Source organism: Amphiura filiformis, chromosome 3 (assembly GCF_039555335.1).
Source record: "Amphiura filiformis chromosome 3, Afil_fr2py, whole genome shotgun sequence".
In the NCBI taxonomy this organism is placed as follows: Eukaryota; Metazoa; Echinodermata; class Ophiuroidea; order Amphilepidida; family Amphiuridae; genus Amphiura; species Amphiura filiformis.
The window spans coordinates 16,620,363-16,640,897 of NC_092630.1; the positions used below are offsets into that span (position 1 = coordinate 16,620,363).

The 20,535-nt window shown below is 36.3% G+C and overlaps 1 protein-coding gene across 1 annotated transcript in view; it reads right to left on the minus strand.

The window, feature by feature from the left end:
* LOC140147094 (atrial natriuretic peptide receptor 1-like) overlaps positions 1 to 20,535 on the minus strand; it is a 131,176-nt gene that overhangs the window by 51,453 nt on the left and 59,188 nt on the right. The window contains 2 exon segments of the mRNA XM_072168867.1: positions 12,659 to 12,734; positions 18,158 to 18,308. Coding sequence (XP_072024968.1) covers positions 12,659 to 12,734; positions 18,158 to 18,308 — 227 coding nt within the window.

Below are 20,535 nucleotides of genomic sequence, written 5' to 3' on the forward strand. Positions count from 1 at the left end.
AGTCAACTTAAAATTTAGGCTAAGTTTTGAGTCTCTGAAGCGCCAAATTGCAATTACAATGGGGTTTGTGACCATTGGTCTGTCCGTAACTTCCCATTAAGTACCTATTGGATTTCCTCCATTTCTTGCTTTATTGTTTTAATATCAAAGCTATCTAGACCAGCATGCATCTTATTGGCCTACAATAGCTATCCAGGCTTTAATATGCATTTTTATTGTATGAGCTTGGAACGGTCCATGGATTTCCCATGGATTAGCATGCATCCCTCACAAACTTGCCTGGGTAAACAAACAAACAATGATCTGCATTCAAAATTCGGGTAAATCCGCCCAAATACCTATTGGGTGCTTTTTTTTTAAGCTTAAAAATTAGGCTACTTGGGAATCCTTAATTACCACAGCCATGGTGCTGAAAAGTTTTGGCAACACTGCTTGCAAGTGTGTGGTCAAGCATGTTAGAAGAATCAGCTAGTGATGAGCCCGGTGGGTTCAGTCTTCACTGACAATGTGTACGCATGATGGTTCCAATTAGGGGTACTTTTCAAGAAATGTCCATGGAATTTTCGAGGACAAAATTGTTCGCGATTGTCCAAATTAGGGGTGTTTTGGAGCAAAATAGTCCTTGAAATGAAAAATAGGGTGTATTTCTAGGACTTTCGTCCGCGTTTTACCGCTACAGTTTTCGTTATTGTCCTCATTTCCCCGTGAAATATGGGGAAATTCAAAAGTGTCCTTGAAATGGGAAAAATAGGGGTATTTATTTCGGAAAAATGTCCTCGATTCCTCGTGATAAGGGGGTGAAATGAAAATGCGTCCTCAAAATGATAAAAATAGGGGAGGTATTTGGGGGCATATTTTCCTTGATTTCGCGCAAAATAGGGGGTAAAATTGCTGCAAATGTCCTCGATTCCCCGTGAAATAGGGGTCATTTTCAAATCCTGGAACGGTCATACGTCCTACCTTTAAATACAAACTGAACCCACCGGGGTGATGAGTTCATTTGTCAAGACCAAAATGAAAAACTTATGTTTTTCAGCTGACAGTTTCGCTTTAAACCTTCTGGCTTTCTCAAAACGTTGATGATGTTATTGATCCATCTGCTAGGAGCGGGAACCTTGACTGGATATTTTGATTTTCCCGGAAGTGGTACTCCTGCCTCCAGCATTGATCTTGAGCAGAGGATCAAATATGCAAAATCTATCCACTCCAAGCAGATGGATCAATGACATATCATCAACGCTTTGAGAAGGTTGCTGCTGAAACTGTCAGCAGAAAAACGTTTTTTTTATTTGGTCTTGACAAATGAACTTGATATAACTGATTAATTAACAGACCTGATGAACTGCTTCAATCATGTTAGAAGAATATTTAAAGCAATTTGAAATGTTGCCATACAAAATGAATTTTTTCCCACAAAAATCACTATTTTAATTCATATATCACCAAAGCATCAATTGTTCATGAGGTCAAAGTTCTGAAAATTCTGTAGATTAAGGGCTGGGGTATGAACATTTGGACAGTATTTATTTTGGGACATTAGAGCACATCAGACATATCGAATCGCATTCTGAATATGAAGAATGTCATTCTGATATCAAATAATTTTGATTTTTGAAATTCGCAATTTAATACACATTTTATGGCAAATCATTAAAATTGATATTTTTGATATTTAACAGCACTCGAAGTAAACTTTATAAATCTGATGATTTATACTTAAGTGTATGTAGGTCGACGATCAATTGAAAATTTTGACCTTTTCAGTATTGAAGATATGGATTTTTTCCAAAAACACCAAAGAAAAATAGGTCTTTTGGGAAAAAATCCATATCTTCAATATGAAAGGTCAAAATTTTCAATTGACCGTCGGCTTTTCCTCCCTGCTACATACACTTTAAGAATATATCATTAGATTTATATAATTTACCGAGGACTGTTATATATCAAAAATTTGAAAAATATCAAATTTTTATAATTTGTCATAAAATTTGTATTATATTGTGATTTTCAAAAAATGAAAATTATTTGATATCAGAAAGACATGCTTCAGTATTCAGAATGCAATTCGATAGGTCTGAGGTGCTCTCATGTCCCATAAAAAATACTGTTGAAACGCACGCAATAAACGCTCATTTTAGATCCCTTAAGCATGGACATATAAAGAATATGTAGACCATAAAGAATGCATGTCCATTTAGCCTTTATGTCAGTGATGACAAGAAATTTCAGCAATAAACAAGTTCGTCTAATCAATTTTACGAATTAACTGATGTATTCAACTGTTTAATTGAAAATCTTACACTTTGTCATGAAGGACTTGATTTCGGTTAAGTACTATACCATGCATCATAACAATCAGAATTTTGACAAAATTAATATTGTTTTAACACAAAGATGATTAACTTGAAAGATTCACAAAAATTAAACATATAAAATTAATTTTCCCCCAATTTAGGTCTTTCAGGAAAAAATGTGTATCTTCAATACAAAAAGGTCAAAATTATCATATGATGGACTGCTTTTCCTCCCAGCTACATGCACTTTAAGTATATAGGGAAAATATAACTTTTGCATAATTTGATATAAAATTTGTATTATATCGCTTTTTCATAGATATCTACTCAAAAATGCCATACTAAGAGAATACTAGAATCACAATTAACATTCTGTTACCATGGTACATCCCTTTGATTTCAATGTGAATTATAACCAATTTCTTCAGAAAAATGAAATTCTTCAAAAAAAATATTTCAATGATTCCACACAATTTCTGAGTGCCACTTTAACAGTGAAAGCCAGACAGAAAATCTGATAATAAATGTAATTCTACTGTGCGATTTAGGGCTTTCACAGTATCATATTTTATTACTGAAATTTGAGAAAATCTTATCTTTTTTAACCCATAAATATCAAACTTTCCAATTCCTTCTTCTAGATGATAGTTTCATCATATCTCTGACAAGTCCTATAATGGATTTTTATATGGGTTATATCGAGGGTTTTGAGTACAAGGCCCAATAGCTGCCTTGTACACATTTTACAATTTTCAGCATTCTGTAGTGTACACACATCAAAGAATACAACAAATGGCAGCTATTGCAGACAAGGCCCTAAACCCCTCGGTAAATGTAAATTTCATCCAAAGGTCAATGGAAAATATCGATGACCATGAATTCCATGCTGTATAAATTTATATATGACTGAGAAGTGGTGCATTTTAAGATGACAGTGACTTCATTTTAGGGGGAAAATGCTGAAAATCTACAAAGTAGGTAGGTAATGGTGTCTCCAGGAGATGAAACACATCAAGGATCGAAAGATGATACAAGAGGATGCCTAGAATATATAAAAACACAAAGATTCGAGGTAATATGGAGTTAAAACAAGGTCAGTCAGGTGAAGGGTAATGCGGGATGATGTGAGTTAACCTCACTGTCAGGTATATCAACTCGATAAGAGGAACAAGACAGCAAAATCAAGATATGCAAACCAGGGAAGTGTGCTACATGAGAAACCGATGAACACTAACTTGATATAGCCTAATGGGTGTTAGCTCTCAAAAAGTTGTGTAAATGAGGTAGTTTCATATTCAACAGCTGCTGAATTTCGGACTTGCTCTTTTGTTTATTATGCTATAACCTTTCCCTATTTTGTGCCCGGGGGGGTCACTCCCATTGTGGGCTGTACACCATCCGCGATAATAAAAACGCGTAAAAAGGGTAGTTTTTTGTGGGTATGCACGATATGCACGTATCGTGTTTAGGGTGTCAAAAACATGAAAAATCGGGGGAAAGGGTAGCAATATTGCAATGGCTAATATGCGGAAATGAAATATAGGGTATGAAATTTGATGATGAAAATAGGCGCATGTTACCTGTTTAGAGTATCGTTTTAGCAAGGGTTAAATCCGTGTTTAGGGTGCTTTTCAAAAGTTGATTATCGCGGATGGTGTACAGGCCACAATGGGAGTGACCCCCCGGGTTTTGTGCACACAAGGTCGTTCCTACACAGGTGAATGGACATAGAGTGTATCGCACATATTGCTTCGTGCATCGACTAAATATCACATTAGTGTACTCAGGGAATGTAATGAACACTGCAATAGATAAAATCCATAACCACAGTGACAAATAGATAATTTAAAGGCAATGATGTGTGACATTGTAAACTTAAAGAGAGTTAAAGGCTCTGGTAGCAACGTTTGGACAGAATTTTTTGTAGGAGCTGAGAGCACATCAGACATATCAAATTGTATTCAACAAGAATGTCCTTCTGATATCAAATAATTTGATTTTTTGAAATTTGCGATATAATACACATTATGATGGCAAATGATTAAAAATTGACATTTTTGATGTTTAACAGTCCTCGAACTAAATTTTATTAATCTAATGATGTGCATGTAGCTGGCATGAAAAGCCGACAATCAATTGAAAATGTTGACCTTTCGTATTGAAGATATGGATTTTTCCCCAAAACACCAAAAAATTTAGGTCTTTTCAGGAAAAAATGTATACCTTCAATATGAAAGGTGAACATTTTCAATTGATCGTTGGCTTTTCATCCCAAGTACATACACTTTAAGTACATATCTTAGGTTTATAAAGTTTACTTTGAGGACTGTTAAATATAAGAAATTTTGAAAATATCAAATTTCAATAATTTGTCATAAAATTTGTATTATATTGCGAATTTCAAGAAATCAAAATTGATATCAGAAGGACATTCCTCATATTCAGAATGCAATTCGTAGTCTGGTGTACTCTCAGCTCCCACAAAAAATACTGTGCAAACGTTACTATCTGAATCCTTAAGATGATCATAGAAATCAGCATGTTTTAGTAACTGAGCAAGCAGTTGATGGGTAATACCAGGTAATGTGGAGTGATGCAAGGAATATGGGGTAAATGACCCTAGTAGGAACGGATTGGATCAGGGCGATGTGACTTCATAAGGGCAATGTCAGGGATTATAGGACACAATCGATGGGGAGAGATGAGGTCCGACCAGGTCCGACCGAGTCTCCTACACAGGTTACGCTCCCTGTGGAGGGGCGGAACCAAACTGGCTGATGTGGAGACTAAGCCAGTTTGCGTCGGTCTGATACTCGTCTTTGACCATGCGCAGATCTGACTGGTCAGGAAGATATTTAATATCCCGAATTTATAATATGCCTACCAGTTCCATCTATAACCGATTTGCTAGAGAATATTTGTTACCATGTTTAATAAATTCAGTATTAATCGTATAATAAAATGTGGCCAAATGTATATTTGTGTACATAGTGTGTGGATCCACTCTTCTACGGACTTGGCTACTAAGCATGTCGGGAAGGATATGGCGGTATGCTGACCTGGGTCAATATGTTCTGGGCAGATGAGGTCCGACCAATTGCCTACGACCTTGTGTGCGATCATGTGTAACAGGCAATTCCCGATAATAATAGAGGTTCCCTGATTGGATGAAGGAGGATGGGGTATGATGAAACTTAATCTCACCATCAACATGGGTGACAATTTACTGGGTGACAATTTACTGGGTGACACCAGAAGTCAGTGACAAACTACAATACACTGTGAGTGTTCAAAACCTGACCTTGAAGCAGCTTGCATGATGATCACACACACAATAAAAATTCAGGACTTTCACCCTCCCCATACATGGATAGTAAATTTGTTACCCTGCATTTGCAGCACAGCAGAAATGACCTGGTTGACGGTGGGAGGATGATAACAGGGTTGCCAAAAGATTTCAGCCCGAATCGCGGGTCAAATAATCGAAAAGTCGCCCAATTTTACTCTTTACTATTGGTTTCTATGGGACATGAAACTATCGAAGTCGCGGAGCCAATGTTGAAAAAGTCGCCCAATTTTTTTCTTAATCATTGGTTTCTCTGGGACAGGAAATTGTCAACAGTCATGGGAAAAATCTTCAAAAGTCGCCTAATTGGGCTACCAAATCCGGGTTTGGCAACCCTGGATGAAAAATGCAGGGGATATAAAAGCGTGGTAATGCGAGAAGCTCAGTATAGACACGTTCATTGTTATCAATGCCACTTAAGTTCAGGATAATGAATTGTTCACTCAAGGGAACGTGAAGTTCCACGGAAAGCGGATTATCCAAAATGCTAAAAACCAGATCTCCGTAAATAATTTCTCTTATATATCTCTATAACCAACACATATGGCAGCAGATTTTTGTAATGATGAACAGACTAGATATTTAATCAAATCATGAACAACCAAAAGCTTTAAAAATGAGGTCAGGGTTGTTACAGATTAGTGGAAATTTTTGCACATATTTTATTTTGGTATTTTTGTGTTCCAAGTAGCTTCCATGAACAACACACAAATATATATTTGTGCATGTGAATAGGTCAATTAAAAACAAGTAAAACATTACAAAATTTGCATAACAAACATTACAAGATACAATGTATGGCATCTGGCAGCTATAACATATGGTTCCTTCTTGGACTAACCCTCAATATATTGAATAAGCATGACAAATGACAAGACTTCAATCTTCCGTGAAAAGTGGCTTACATTTTCCTAATCCAAGCTTTAACATCCATTTAGCTGGATCAAAGTAAGTAGAGTTTTTATTTTATTTCTAAATGTGACTTATCCAATATATTAATGTGACTTAAGACTGTAGAATTAGAGAATTAGGGTTTTGTTTTTTTGCTCTATCCATTCATTCATCCATCTATCATCTCAAATATCACGGGCAATTTATTTTAAGTAGGGCGAGTTTTGACCTATATTGTGGACATGTCCTTTAAAGGACATGTCCACAATATATTAATATTTAAAAATAAAGGGGTGTTTCAAAATAAAGTAGAGTTTGAAAAATGCCACTAGATTAAAAATTTGAGGTATTTGGTCTGAATACTTTATTTGATAGCTGAATTAACATCTTGTCCTCCCACAACTGTAAATTCACTGGCGTGTGACCATTAATAAGGACTCAGTGGCTACTTTTGTGAGCTGTGTAAAAATGCAGTTGCGCGAAGTCAATTAAAATATTCTTCAAAAAATACTCCCGGATTTTCACCCAACTGGGGGCCCAAATTTGAATTTGTTTTAAATTTGTTCAAATTTTGTACAAATTTGGGGCCTGTCAATAGATCGATTTTTTGAGGTAAACTCTACACCCAATGATCCCCTTTTTTCATCAGCTTACACCCAATAAGCTCCTTCTTTCTTTCTTTTTAAGTATACACCAAATTTGCCAATTTTATGGGCTTTGTGTCAATGACACCCAATTTTTAGCAGTCACACACTGAATGACTCCCCCTCCCTCCCCCCGGGCTTCTGCTCTGCACCACAATTGTATTGTGACACATACACACACAGCTCATAAACCACTTGCACTAAAGATTTCCTATACCTATTTGTATTTAAATTTAAATTTTTCCCTGGAAAGCCTAAAAAAGAATAAAATAGTCTTAATCTATCACCCAAAGGGACTCATCCCAGGGACTCATCCCGGGGACTCATCATCATGAGTTGAGATTCCTCCATCATGTTTACTATAAATTCCTCTTAACCATGTTAACATACTTGTCATGAAAACATTGTCTGACCTTGTAAATCCAATTCTAATTATACGATGAAAAAGTGTCAAGGGGCCACTCCAGTAAAATTGTTTTGCATGGAGTATCAGACTGTAAAAAACATCCAGGTGCCTCTCAAGTAACATACAGTACACATGCGTGACTCAAAAATGTGAGCCAAAAGAGACGTTTTCTTTTTGTTGAACAGGCAAGTATTACTCAATTTATGTGCTTGGGGGCTGGAAAACACACATTTTTGGGTGGGTGCGGCGTGCGGCGTGCCGCACCCACCCTGTATTCTCTGACTATTGACCTACTTTTTCACATGCCGCAGTGTTGAGAAAATATTCGTGCGGTTATATCCCAAACACCCACAAAGGTGATAGTTTACGGCGAGTTTTGTAATTATTACTTGATTTTGATATGTAAGTAATACGATAAAGTCGTCATAGGCAGTAATGTGTTTGTATTAAAAGAAATAACAAAAATAATTATTTAAGTAATAGAAATACTATTTGGAAATTGCAGCAAGATTTGCAGATGTTTTTATTTGAACAGTACCAGTTCACCAGTTTTGCTAGTTTTCCTAATCTTTGGGCTAAATTAATAGCATCGTGAAGGTCATATATATCATTTTATACTGACAGCTTCGCATGTACTTAAATACAGCTTGTATGTGCATTGTGTTCAGTGTGTACATAGGCTATTTACTTTTCAAATCTTGTGACAAATAGTGCTTGGTGATGCTTGTATAAGGTATTATAGACAAATTATTAGAATGCATGTGCACCAGTAGAAATGGCCCAGGTTGAATAAAATAAATAAACATATGAATGAATATTTTATTCCCTGGATTATTTTTGTTGGGACAAAATAATGATATAGTTTGACGCTTTGAAATACAGTTATGTTAATCATAATAAAGTTACAAAGTTAAAAAATAAAATCGAAATATTGTAAAATCAAACATTTCCCCTCATAAGTTGCAATACAACATATTGAGGAAATTGATATGACAGATTTTTTAACTTTGATATGGAAAGATACCCCAGCCCTGTTGTCTCACCAGAGAAGATGAGCAGAAGTCTTTCTATCTGATGATAAAAAAAACTCTAGGTATGATTACGAAAATGTTTTAAATAACTATTATCTACAAAAGTTTTATAACCATGTTTTATATAAAATGTTAACATAAAACGTCTTGTGTTAATATGATGTGAAGGGTTAATATAAAAACAGGGGAAATCTGTTCCAACTGACCAGCAGAGAACAAAGGATAAGCAATAGAAAAGATTAAAATCAGGGAAAATATGACACAACCTCCAATGGGGAATAACAAACGATAAACGTATAAAGTTAAAAACTCTTTTAACTTTGTTTATACGCTTTTGTGTTATTCCCTATTGGAAATCGATGTTGTGTCATATTTTCCTGTTTTTAATTGTGAACTTGACTTACTCATTCTTTCATTTCTCTTGACAATTTTTCATTTGCCCACCCTATTCCTTTTAAAGGAATTTTTATTATAGAAAAGGGTAGTTTTTTCTGATAATGTTAAAATTGTTTAGGGTAATAATATTTCCCCCAGAAATATTTTTAAATTATTATTTGGGACATACACTAATTATGCACTCTTGTTTAGGGAGTAGTTTTGCTGTGTATGTTGAACCTTGTAAAGTGGCGTGTCAAGGGATGACTTTAGGGTTTTCTGAAAAATCTTGCGTAATCGGCCTATTTGAGGGTACATTTCACCCATTTTTTGTCATTTTTTGTAATTTTGAGAACAAAGAACAAAATGTGGTTCAAGCATCCATCAGTTACGGCACCCTAAACCGTAGCAGGCTGACAATATGCTTGTTAATGGAATTTTATGATATGTTCATTATGCTGTATACTAACATACTTCTATGCTCCAGTCCCCTTAAATACCCAACTAGAAATTCTTAATTAATTTCCTGATTTACCATTGTTTGCAACATTAAAATAATCATATCTTAGGAACTGTGAAAAATTTCAGCATATTTCAGTCTGTTCAGCGGCAAGAATTCTATATTGATATGTCTACAAAGATCAACTCATTTAGTTTGATTCGCATATTGACATAAAGATATTACATTTGTCTCATATGATGACAAGTTTTCATCCTTCTACTGCAAGAAAATATCCATTTGGAATGAAAAGTCAATAACTGTATCAATTTGTCACTTCATTTTTAATGTCAATAACAAAATCAAATAAAAGTTAAGGGGAAATTTTTGTGCTACATATATTTTCGCGCTTTTTGCATTGAAAGCTTCTACCACAAAAATAACAATGCGCACATATATTTCTTTTGTGTATAGATTAATGTAAGGAAACATAGAATTACAAATTTTAACAGTTCAAAATTGGCAAAGCACGGAAAATTAATCATGCGAAAATTTCCACTTTTTCAGTAACCACATTATGGAAGGTAATTTTACCTGAATGTGAAATCTTTGTGACCTAAAAATGTAACAATAAGATATAAAGGTCTCATTTCCTCATTTCCATTTCCGTTTAAGGGGTCTCATAATGACCTTTTTTCCTGTTGAAAAGTAAAGCATAACCTACAACAACTGATGTGTAAGAAATGCAATGGTTCAATCAGTACATGTCAAATATGTTATGTTATTTGTTTGCGAATTTAAAAAAAAGAGCCCATAAACCAATGTTTGTCACCCAACAAGGGACAAATTGCATCATATGGAAAATGATGTTTTGGTTTGTTACACACTATAATTATCGAATGCAAACTCTGGTATCAACCAAAATACTTGAGACATAACTTTAAGCCATGCCATAGTGGAAAATGATTCTTATTTTGGGTACATGAGTAAAACCAATTGAAAACAGTAAAATGGGGGACCAAATCAAAGTATAACAGTAAATTGTGAAACTTACTGGTACAAAAACCATATGGAAAATCATTGTCTATGTCTAACAGCGATTGTTTCTGACATTTCTCTTAACCAATTGTCACTAATTTGCCCCCCCCCCCCCAATCTTACCAATATATTTGACATGTACTAACCCATGGCATTTCTCTCACATAGTAGTTGGTGCAGATCATGTTTAATTTTCAACCAGGGCTAACCTGAAAAAGGTCACTATGAGACCCCTTAACAAGCATATAGCTCACAAGTTATGGAGTATAAGGGACCGTTCACAAACACTTGTAAGGGGGGCCTGATGCAAAAAAGGGGGCCCTGAAAAATGTTGACCCTCCTAAGGGGTACCCTGAAAAAATTGACCACAAATTTTCCTGGAAAAATTGAGTTTATATGCTTTTCTATGGGGTTGACCTATAATTTTCATGTCAAAAAGGGGGGCCCCAAAAATGTTTGAGGTCTGTAAAGGGGGGCCCGAAAAATTTTCGCGATGAAATGTTTTTGCATCAGGCCCCCCCCTTACAAGTGTTTGTGAACGGTCCCTAACTGAGTTTGTATACCCAACATGCATGTATCCAAAGCTCATTCTATTAGTGCAGAAGCATATTGATACTAAGGGACTGTATCCTGACATATTGCAATGGGCAATTCCATTTAAAATCCACACCACCCCTGTGGAAGATTTTGGAAATATTTTCCACAGGGGGAGTATGTTTTTCAAATATAATAGCCAGGGTTAATCATTTTGAAACCCACACTCCCCCTGTATTATGACTTTACCTGTATCTTTCACAACTGCAGTGAGTATTTCGAATGGAAGTTACCCAGCTGTCTATTCTATTTGAAACTCATACTCCCCCTGTGGAAGATATTTTCAAAATCTTCCACAGGGGTAGTGTGGATTTTAAATGGCATAGCCCAACTTGATTCTAGTACGATATTATGTTACTGTGTGCACAGACATGCAAAGCTAAATTTGATACAATGATTAGATAAAAAGGAAATCTCTTGAAATTTAATTTGGAAATGCATGAAATGGAGCTATTTGACGAAAAATATGGCAAAAGATCAAAATGTAGACAATTGTAACACTAGACCTAATTTCATTTTCTGTTAGTTAAAAATATCTTTAGAATCTTTCCACTTTCAGCAGGGCGTAAAATGGGACTTTATTGACTTGTGCAGTAACTAAAACTGAATAATTCTGGCCTATTACATTGCCAAGCAATTCTGCAGCTTTTTCAAGATTTTCCCGTTTTATGAATTTTGCAAAGGGTAACTTCTTTGTTCAGTCTGTTCTGATTCATGAAAATGCACCCTTTTCCCACGATATTTGGAACCATGATGCAAATGTAGACACTTGTAACACTAGACCTAATTTCATTTTTTGTTGGTTAAAAATATATTCAGAATCTTTCAACTTTCAGCAGGCATATATTGGGACTTTACTGACTTGGAGTTTAAGTTTAATTCTTGCCTATTACGAGCTAATCATAGCATACATTTTTTAAAGATACATTTCCAAGCAATTCAGCAGCTTTTCCCATTTTATGAACTGTGATGCAAAGACTGGGTGTAATAAGGCCTTACAAAATGCTAAATATCGTAACAGATGAGGTTGAGACTGTTTTAACAAAAACCACCAAAATTGTGTGATTTTGAATGCATTTTTCAATAATTTTTCAAAATGTATCAAAAATTGAAAATTTGGGTGTTTTTCCCAACCTTTTATATGCTTCTTCCCAAACATATAGGCTAGTAATAACCACACTGGGCTATTCCATTTTAAATGCACACTACCCCTGTGCAAGATTTTGGTAATATCTGCCACAGGTGGAGTATGAATTTCAGATGGAATTAGCACATTAGGCTGCCTCATTTGAATTTCATACACACGCTGAGGAAGATTCAAGCTGAATATTCAGCTGAGGGAGAGTGAATTTCAAATGGAGCTGCTAATGTGTTAATTCCTTTAGAATGAAAGTTCATCTGCTGATGAAAGTCGAAGTGTCGACTAAAAATTCCAGGTATGCAAATTTTTGTGTTGTGATCAAAGGTTTAAATCACTAAACTGTGTCAATTCCATTTGAAATTCATACTCTCCCTGTGGAAGATATTTCCAAAATCTTCCACAGTGGTAGTGTGGATTTTAAATGGAATAACCCATTTTGTGTCTTGGCCTATGTCTTACCTCATATATGGTATGAATACAATTATTGCCATAGTCGCCAATGCTCCAACAACTATTGCTATTATGATGCTTTGTTCTGAAAAACAAACAAAAACATATTAGTTTTAATTACACAGATTGCATTTTACTTTGTTCAAGAAATGGTTGCAATGCCAAAAGCATGGTTAATTCATTGGTCTTTTACATGCCTTTGTCCATTCATCCATTTAGTCCTTTTTCATCTTTTATGACTACCACGACTTGGTTCTTACATCTGAAGCAACCAGTTGCTTTGTAGCTGAGAAAATTGCATTTAAATAGCTGTCATTTTACACAGTAATGAATGTATGGGGGGAAGTATTAGTGGGGTGGTGTGGTCAATAAACTGTCAGCTCATTGGGGGTAATGGGGAGCAATTGGAGTCCGGATAGAGGGTCCGAGTGTTATTTTCCCTGCATACCAGTGGCGTAGCCAGGGGAAGCCATGGGGAAATTGCCACCCAAAGACATTTTTTATGGATAAAATGGGGGATGGCAAAGATTAAAGTGTCATTAAGATGACTAAGAATCCCTGACCAAAAATTCACAAATGAGGATGAAGATTTGGCTTTGTCCGACCCCCCCCCCCACTAAAATCATGGCTACGCCACTGCCACATACTCTTTTTAAAGAATAACTAAATTGCTACTCAATCCTTTGCCCAATTGTTATTGCCACAAAGGCTCCCTGGCCCTAACATACTTTATAACATCATCTATGTTTTAATAAAGCGCAATAGATCGCATATTGTTAGAACTGATGATTGAATGATATTACATTATTATATAGCCTGTGCATAACAAACCTTCAAACCGTTGTGGGGGTACTGAAACGCTGAGAATTTGAAAGTGAAACCATCAATAAACCAATTTGTCAAGAAATTTGGTATTGATATTGGCCCTGATAATATACCAAGAGACAAAATTTTCAGCCAAATTCAACAACTTTTACTCAAATTTTTGGAAAGTTGTCAAAAATTTTAGCTACAGTGAGGCTAATTTGCCTATTTTTCCAAAACAAATCAGAAAATTGTGAAAAAACAACCCATCCTTATACCAAATTTGGCCTTGAAAAGGGGTCACTGATATACTAAAATGAGAAAATGAGACCCATGTTAATTGCGGCACATCCCCATATTGTCAACTGTACTGAGCACCCCTGCCTTTAAAGCAATCCTATAAAACTCAGCTGAATACACTGCATCATGTCCATGCAGACAATGTACTCAGTATAATGCACCGGAAACTACTAGATGTGATCAATATTATTTTTAATCTTCAATTTTTCTGTGCAAATAACTACATTAACTCAATATGTATGTGCAAATATTAGTGGTGTTCACATGGGACGTCAAATCCCCAAGGAATAGTCATTCAAAGGTTTTTCAGGCCGTATGATTATTTGTACATGAAAGAAAAAGCAATTTCAAAAAGTTTTGGAGGAAAAATGCCCTTTTTAGTTTTATCCATTAAAGAACACATTTCTAAGTCATGGAAGAATAAAGATCACAAGATAAAGATCTCTTGATATGTAAAAATATAAAAATATAGTGGGACATAACCCTGCCTTGACTTGATACATAATTAATTTATGTGTCTCACTACTTCCAGTGTTTACCCGAGCAGTGGTGTAACTACGGGACAAGGGGGGAGCAATGTCCCCCAGGCACTACCACTAGGGGTGCCAAATCGCCAAATCATAATGTAAATGCCATTCCCACACCCCGCATCTAAGATATTCTCGGGTGGGGGTAGGGGCGCCAATTTTGTTTCTTGCACCGGACGCTACCGTACCAACCCTAGTTACGCCACTGTACCCGAGTTAAACTAGATTCTCTGACCGTGATGCCCTCGATTAGTGTGCAGAGAGCACACCAAGCCAGCAGCAGCTAGCAGCCTTTTTGTGTGAGGGGGCAAAGCCAAATTTCCGCCCCAATTGTCAATTTTTCGTCCCATTTTTAGTCAAAATTTTAATGTCACTTTACACATTGCTGTCCCATTTCATCTCTGAAAATTTTGGTTTGGGCCATTTTACACCCCCAGCTCCCCCTGGCTACGCCAATGCCCACCAAGCCCACCAGACTGTAGTGCAATTGGTTATTGCCAGGGGGATGGTTTGTTACATCCAGCCTCAGGCACAGTGGCGTAGCATCATAGGGGCATGGGAGGGGGTATAAATTGCCAACAAATGGCTTGTGCCCCCCCCATCAGACCCGATGCCCCAATCATGTTTGGTCTCCCCCAATATGATGACCAACGCTACACCACTGCACGGATTCCAGCACTGAACCAGTGAGTTTAATCTGAGTTTGGTATGTGGACAAATCTCAGAAGAATATGCCGTCAGATTTGATTTTTACACTCCAAGGCTTCATACATCAGAGGGTCCTCCTCCATCTGAGTATGGCTATATATGGGTCATACCTGTGTAGTATCATTGTATTCTCAAATTTGTTATACAATTAATATTGAGATGGAGCTCAAAATAGAGAGCAATTCATTCACCCACTTAATGTTTTTCCTAACACAAAAAGTGTTGCTTACTTTTTTAAGCCATCAGTATGAAATGTATTGGCATATTTCAATAAATGTAACAATTAAAAATATAAAAGAACCCAAATTGATTTGATAAGATTGTTGACCACACTGTAATTGCTCTTTTTCAACAAAAATTATCGGCGGATTGCAATTTTTTTGGGGGTTTGTTATAGGGGGCTGAAATTTACTTTTGGGGGTTGAGTTAGCAAACCAACTCACTTGGGGGTTCAACCCCAACCCCCTGCAAAGACCACATTGATTTTGATACAACAAAGTTCAGATAGTTTAAAGGAATGAAAGTTAATAGTAAAATAATATTTGATTTAACTGTTGGCAAAAATGTGACACAATCTGGGCCAAGTCGGAAATTTGAAAACTGAGATATTATCATCACTACCTTAATCTGTTACTTTAAGGTCTGTAACCCGATCGACAGCATCATTACCACCCCCACCCCCCCCCCCCATTTTTCTCCTTGTTGATATGTTTTTGGTATCATATGACAGATCAATCATATTTTTCATATTACCAGCCCGAAATGTAACGCTCCAAATCGATGTATTTAAGAAGAAATCATGACAAAACACACAAATTGTGGTTACCACATGCCCAGGAGTTCAATACCAGGTCGCCCAGAAAAAATTGAGGGCGCTATAATGATATACACTTTAAAAAAAAAGAAATACATAAAGGGGCGAAATAAATAAAAATCATGATCTTATCTTGTCAAGCATGATACGAGGAACATTAAAAAATATATAAGAGAGCCTACTCCCACTAAAGAATTAATTAAAAATAAATTAAAGAAAAATAATTTTTTCATCAAAAAAAAATCATAAAATAAAGAAAATGTGAAATGTACATGATATACACTGGCAAAATTAAGAAGAAATACTTTTTCTTTGGCCTGATTGGATCATATTGCGTCAAAAATATATCAGCATTTACTTTACAGTTAGTTCTACATCATTGGAGTATCGAAAATTTGGTTATGTAAATTGTGGTTCAAGTATAATCCTTACAGTATGCTAAGTACAATTTGAATTTCATATATCCTCAGACAAAGATTCAACCTGAATCTTCCATAGAAGGAGGGTGAGATTAAGAAGATGCTTAATGTGGTAATTCCATTTGAAACATTACTCCCCCTGTGGAAGATGCTGCTTAAATCTTCCTCAGGGGGAATGTGGACTGTAAATGGATCAGCCCAATTGTACCATAATAACCTCAGGGCTGGATTCAGAAAATATCCATACTGCAGCTGAATTGTGATTAACATTAAATAAAAAATTGCTCCTTCAAATGTCACCAAATGTCATCTTCTGACTCGATAAAATAAGACTTTTACTTTAAATTCATGTAATTTAATTTAAGTATTTCATTAGGTTATATTGATTTCTTCAAGTCAAGCTCCAGTTTTAGATGAATTTGATAAGCTGTCGACAAAATATTTCAAGATTAAGTTTATATAGACAAAATCAAACAATGGGCTATTCCAGTTTAAATCTATACACCCCCTATGGTAGACATGACCTTAATCTCCCACACAGGGAGTGTGAATTTCAAATGAGGCTACCTGAATAGGTGACTATATTTGAAATCTATACCTCCCTGATGTCTTCCAGAGGGTATATGGATGTCAACTGGAACAGCCCAATATCTGGGTGTTCTGTAGAAACTGACAAATTTTAAAGCTTAACCCTAACACCCAAAAAAACCCACAAAATACCACGATGAAAAATGCTGCGCATGCGTGAATCCCAGGGTCTGCGATGGGGCAGCGATAACCCGTGTAGCTACCGGTCTGTGATCGTGTGGTTGGCATGCGGGGGGGTCAAAGGTTCGAATCCCGGGGGTGCCAAGTGACTTCGTTGTTCATCTTCTCTCCTTTTTTGTATCTTCTTTAACTTCCGATATCAAAAAGCAGGGTTGGGTGTAATGTATAGTAGTTCTTGCACACTGTAAAAGTATTTTTCGTGCTACATTTATATTAACGCCATTTGTGTTCCAGCCTGCTACCAGCAAAAATAACAACATATAAATATATTCCTTTTGCCTGATGTAAGGAAACTTAGAATCAAAAATTTAAAAACAATGGAAACAGTTCAAAATGTGAAAAGTGCAAAAAAATTAAGTGCGCACAAATTTCCACTTTCACAGATTATAAAACAAAAAAACACATATTTGATCACCACTAGCATGATTTTTGCAAAGGTCTGCTTACCAAAATGTTTAAACCTAATAATTATAAAAGAAATATCGACAGCTACTAAAATATGGACACGATGAACTTTAAAAATGGCTAATTAAAGATGTCAATCAAGAAACCAAGTCAATTAAAATGTTTTTCTCTTTATGTAAGACTAAGAATGCCACTTGCAAGTCTGGGCTATTCTAGGTGATATCAATACACCCCCTATTGTAGACATGATCTTAATTTTCCACACAGGGAGTGTGAATTGTTACCTGAATGAGTGACTCTATTTGAAATTTACACCCCCTGGGTGGGGATCAAGGTCATGTGTTTCACAGGGGGTGTATGGATTTCAACTTGAATAACCCAACACAAAATAAGATAATGAATAGCCTAGATGACAAGAAAATTTAAGATTACTTTAACAAGTGACAGTTAATAAAGGTTTGCAAGGGGTTCTCTTATGAATAAAATTGTAAGTACCCTAATATATGCTCCGCTCTAACAAATGCCCCCTCTCCTAATTTTTTAGGAGGGGGGGGGAAGTGACAGAAATGCAGAAATTTCCATGCCAGTTAGCAAGCTTAAAACTGGCTGCATGTCCGATATCTTGTCTTGTTGGCCTGAAGATACTCCAGCTTCTCCAGTTGACTACTTTTATGATTCATTTAATATTTAATTATACCTGGATGATGGCCTTCAGAAACGAATACTAAGTATTTTTATCTGCATCCACCAGAATACAACTTACCAAGACACTCTTCTCCCTGATAGCCACATGATGGCTTCATAGGCACTTTGTTCCCTGGCCATGAGATTGCTTCTCCCGGTATTATTTCTAACATTGGTGATAAGCCGCTCAAATAACCAACAGTTTGAAATACAGCACTGGAATTCTGAAACTAAATTGAAAAACAAAAAATCTGTTGAAAACCATGCAAATCTGTTTGAAACCACACAAAATTACACTATATTCAATTTATCATTCTACAAAAAATGTTGGTTAGGGACCGTTCACAAACACTTGTTAGGGGGGCCTGATGCAAAATTGGGGGCCCTTAAAAGTTTTGACCCTTCTAAGGGGGGGGGGACCTGAAAAAATTGAGCACAAATTTGCCCGGGAAAATTGAGTTTATATGCTTTTCTATGGGGTTGGCCCATAATTTTCATGCCGAAAAGGGGGCCTGAAATTTTTAAGATCTGAAAGGGGGGACCCCGAAATTTTTTTGTGATGAAATTTTTTTGCATCAGGCCCTCCCTAACAAGTGTTTGTGAACGGTCCCTTAAAACGGGCTATTCCATTTGCAATCCACACCCCTCCTGTTGAAGATGAGAATTTACTGCCAGTTTTAAAAATCCTGCTATCAATGTTTGCTAGTTTTTTTGATAAATTTCAGTTGAAAATCCTCCACACTTTTTACACTTTCTATGAATGAAAATGGTTGGATGTAGACTAAATTCCAAAATCTTCCTCAGTATGGGTATGGAACCTGGGTGTGGATTACAAAGTGTTCCTCAGTATGGGTATGGAACAGAGATGTGGATTACAAAGTCTTCCTCAGTATGGGTATGGAACCGGGGTGTGGATTTCAAAATCTTCCTCAGTATGGGTGTGGAACCGGGGTGTGGATTACAAAATCTTCCTCAGTATGGGTGTGGAACCGGGGTGTGGATTATAAAAATTTTCCTCAGTATGGGTGTGGATTCAAAAATGGAATAGCCCAATGTATCATGTCCCAAACACATTTACAATTGTGGATTATACAACACGGAGGGTGTCAATTGCTTTCAATCAGCAAACTGATAATTTAAAAAGCAGCAGAGAAAATGTTTTCATTATATAATGACACCCAGAAAACATTCTGGAAAGATTACGTTCTCTCACAGTCTCAAGGATAGCCAAGCTTCTGTGGAACTTAATTAGTTATGGTTATTTTCAATGAAAAAAAGAAAAGGTGATTGTCCTCAATGCTAGACATTAAAGGTGGCACTAAATGTATTTGAAACTCACTTTATTAGTGTAAAGTGTAACTACGTCCACTGTAAGGCAACAAATTTCAATTTGTGTCCACAGTTGAATAGTAAAAACTATATTATGATTTTTTCCGTCCTCATTTGCCGGTGCTTCCACATCAGGGGCATGTGTGGATGTGGGTTAGGAGTGTTTACTTCCAGATGTTAACAACTCTTGGTTGGCATAGCCTTCAGGAGTGGAGAAAAATTCACCATCTGACCTGCTTATACATGATCAATCACAGCGATCTGGACATCACCAAGACCCTACATCACTCCCAAGACCGACAGGACAAGAAGAGGACATGACCAAAAGCTTCAACTTTACACTACCCACTTGGATCCTTTCATCAACTCATCCTTCCTCAAGCCCATCAAGCAGTGGAATGAACTATCGTCAATAAACTCCCTATGTATAACGTGCGTGCATGCATGCATGACGATAGGTCATTATTGTGCATGCTCATAGCACAGCTGACTGGTCAAATCTTTTCTGCACGAAAGTGGGCCTAACTTTTCTATATGATGAACAGAACTAACTAATATTGCTAGTAAGGCTCTCATCAACTTGTAATTATGTACTGGGGTACCTGATTGATTTTTGGGCAGGAATCCAGGTATCCTAAAAAATCTTGTTATTCAAAGTTAGAAATGCTGCTACTAAAAAAATTGGGTTTTTTTTTTTCAAAGGAGGATTTTGTGATCCTAGCATCCTCTTTTTATGACATTTTTCAGTAGATATCCACGAAAAAAGCTTATTCCCAAAATTTCAGTGGATTCCGATTTTGTGTTTGCAAGTAATATGCATGATTATGTGTATTACACTGCTCAAAGCCCAATATTGTAATTTCATTCTGGTATACCAGAACAAAATTCAAATTTGACGATATTTCTGCTAAACGAATTAATCTGCAAGAAATTTTTGGTACATTACACATTATGTAGCAAGAGGTTTCCAGTGGTATAAAAATCTCAACTTTTTTTTAAAAAAGCCTGCGGATGAGGCTGTGGATCATGAAATGCCCTTTTCAGACTTGTAGTATTGGGACCCGCCATGAGTACGGGTACGGGTCCCAAGCCATGGGTACAGGTACGGGTCCCAGGTCATGGGTACGG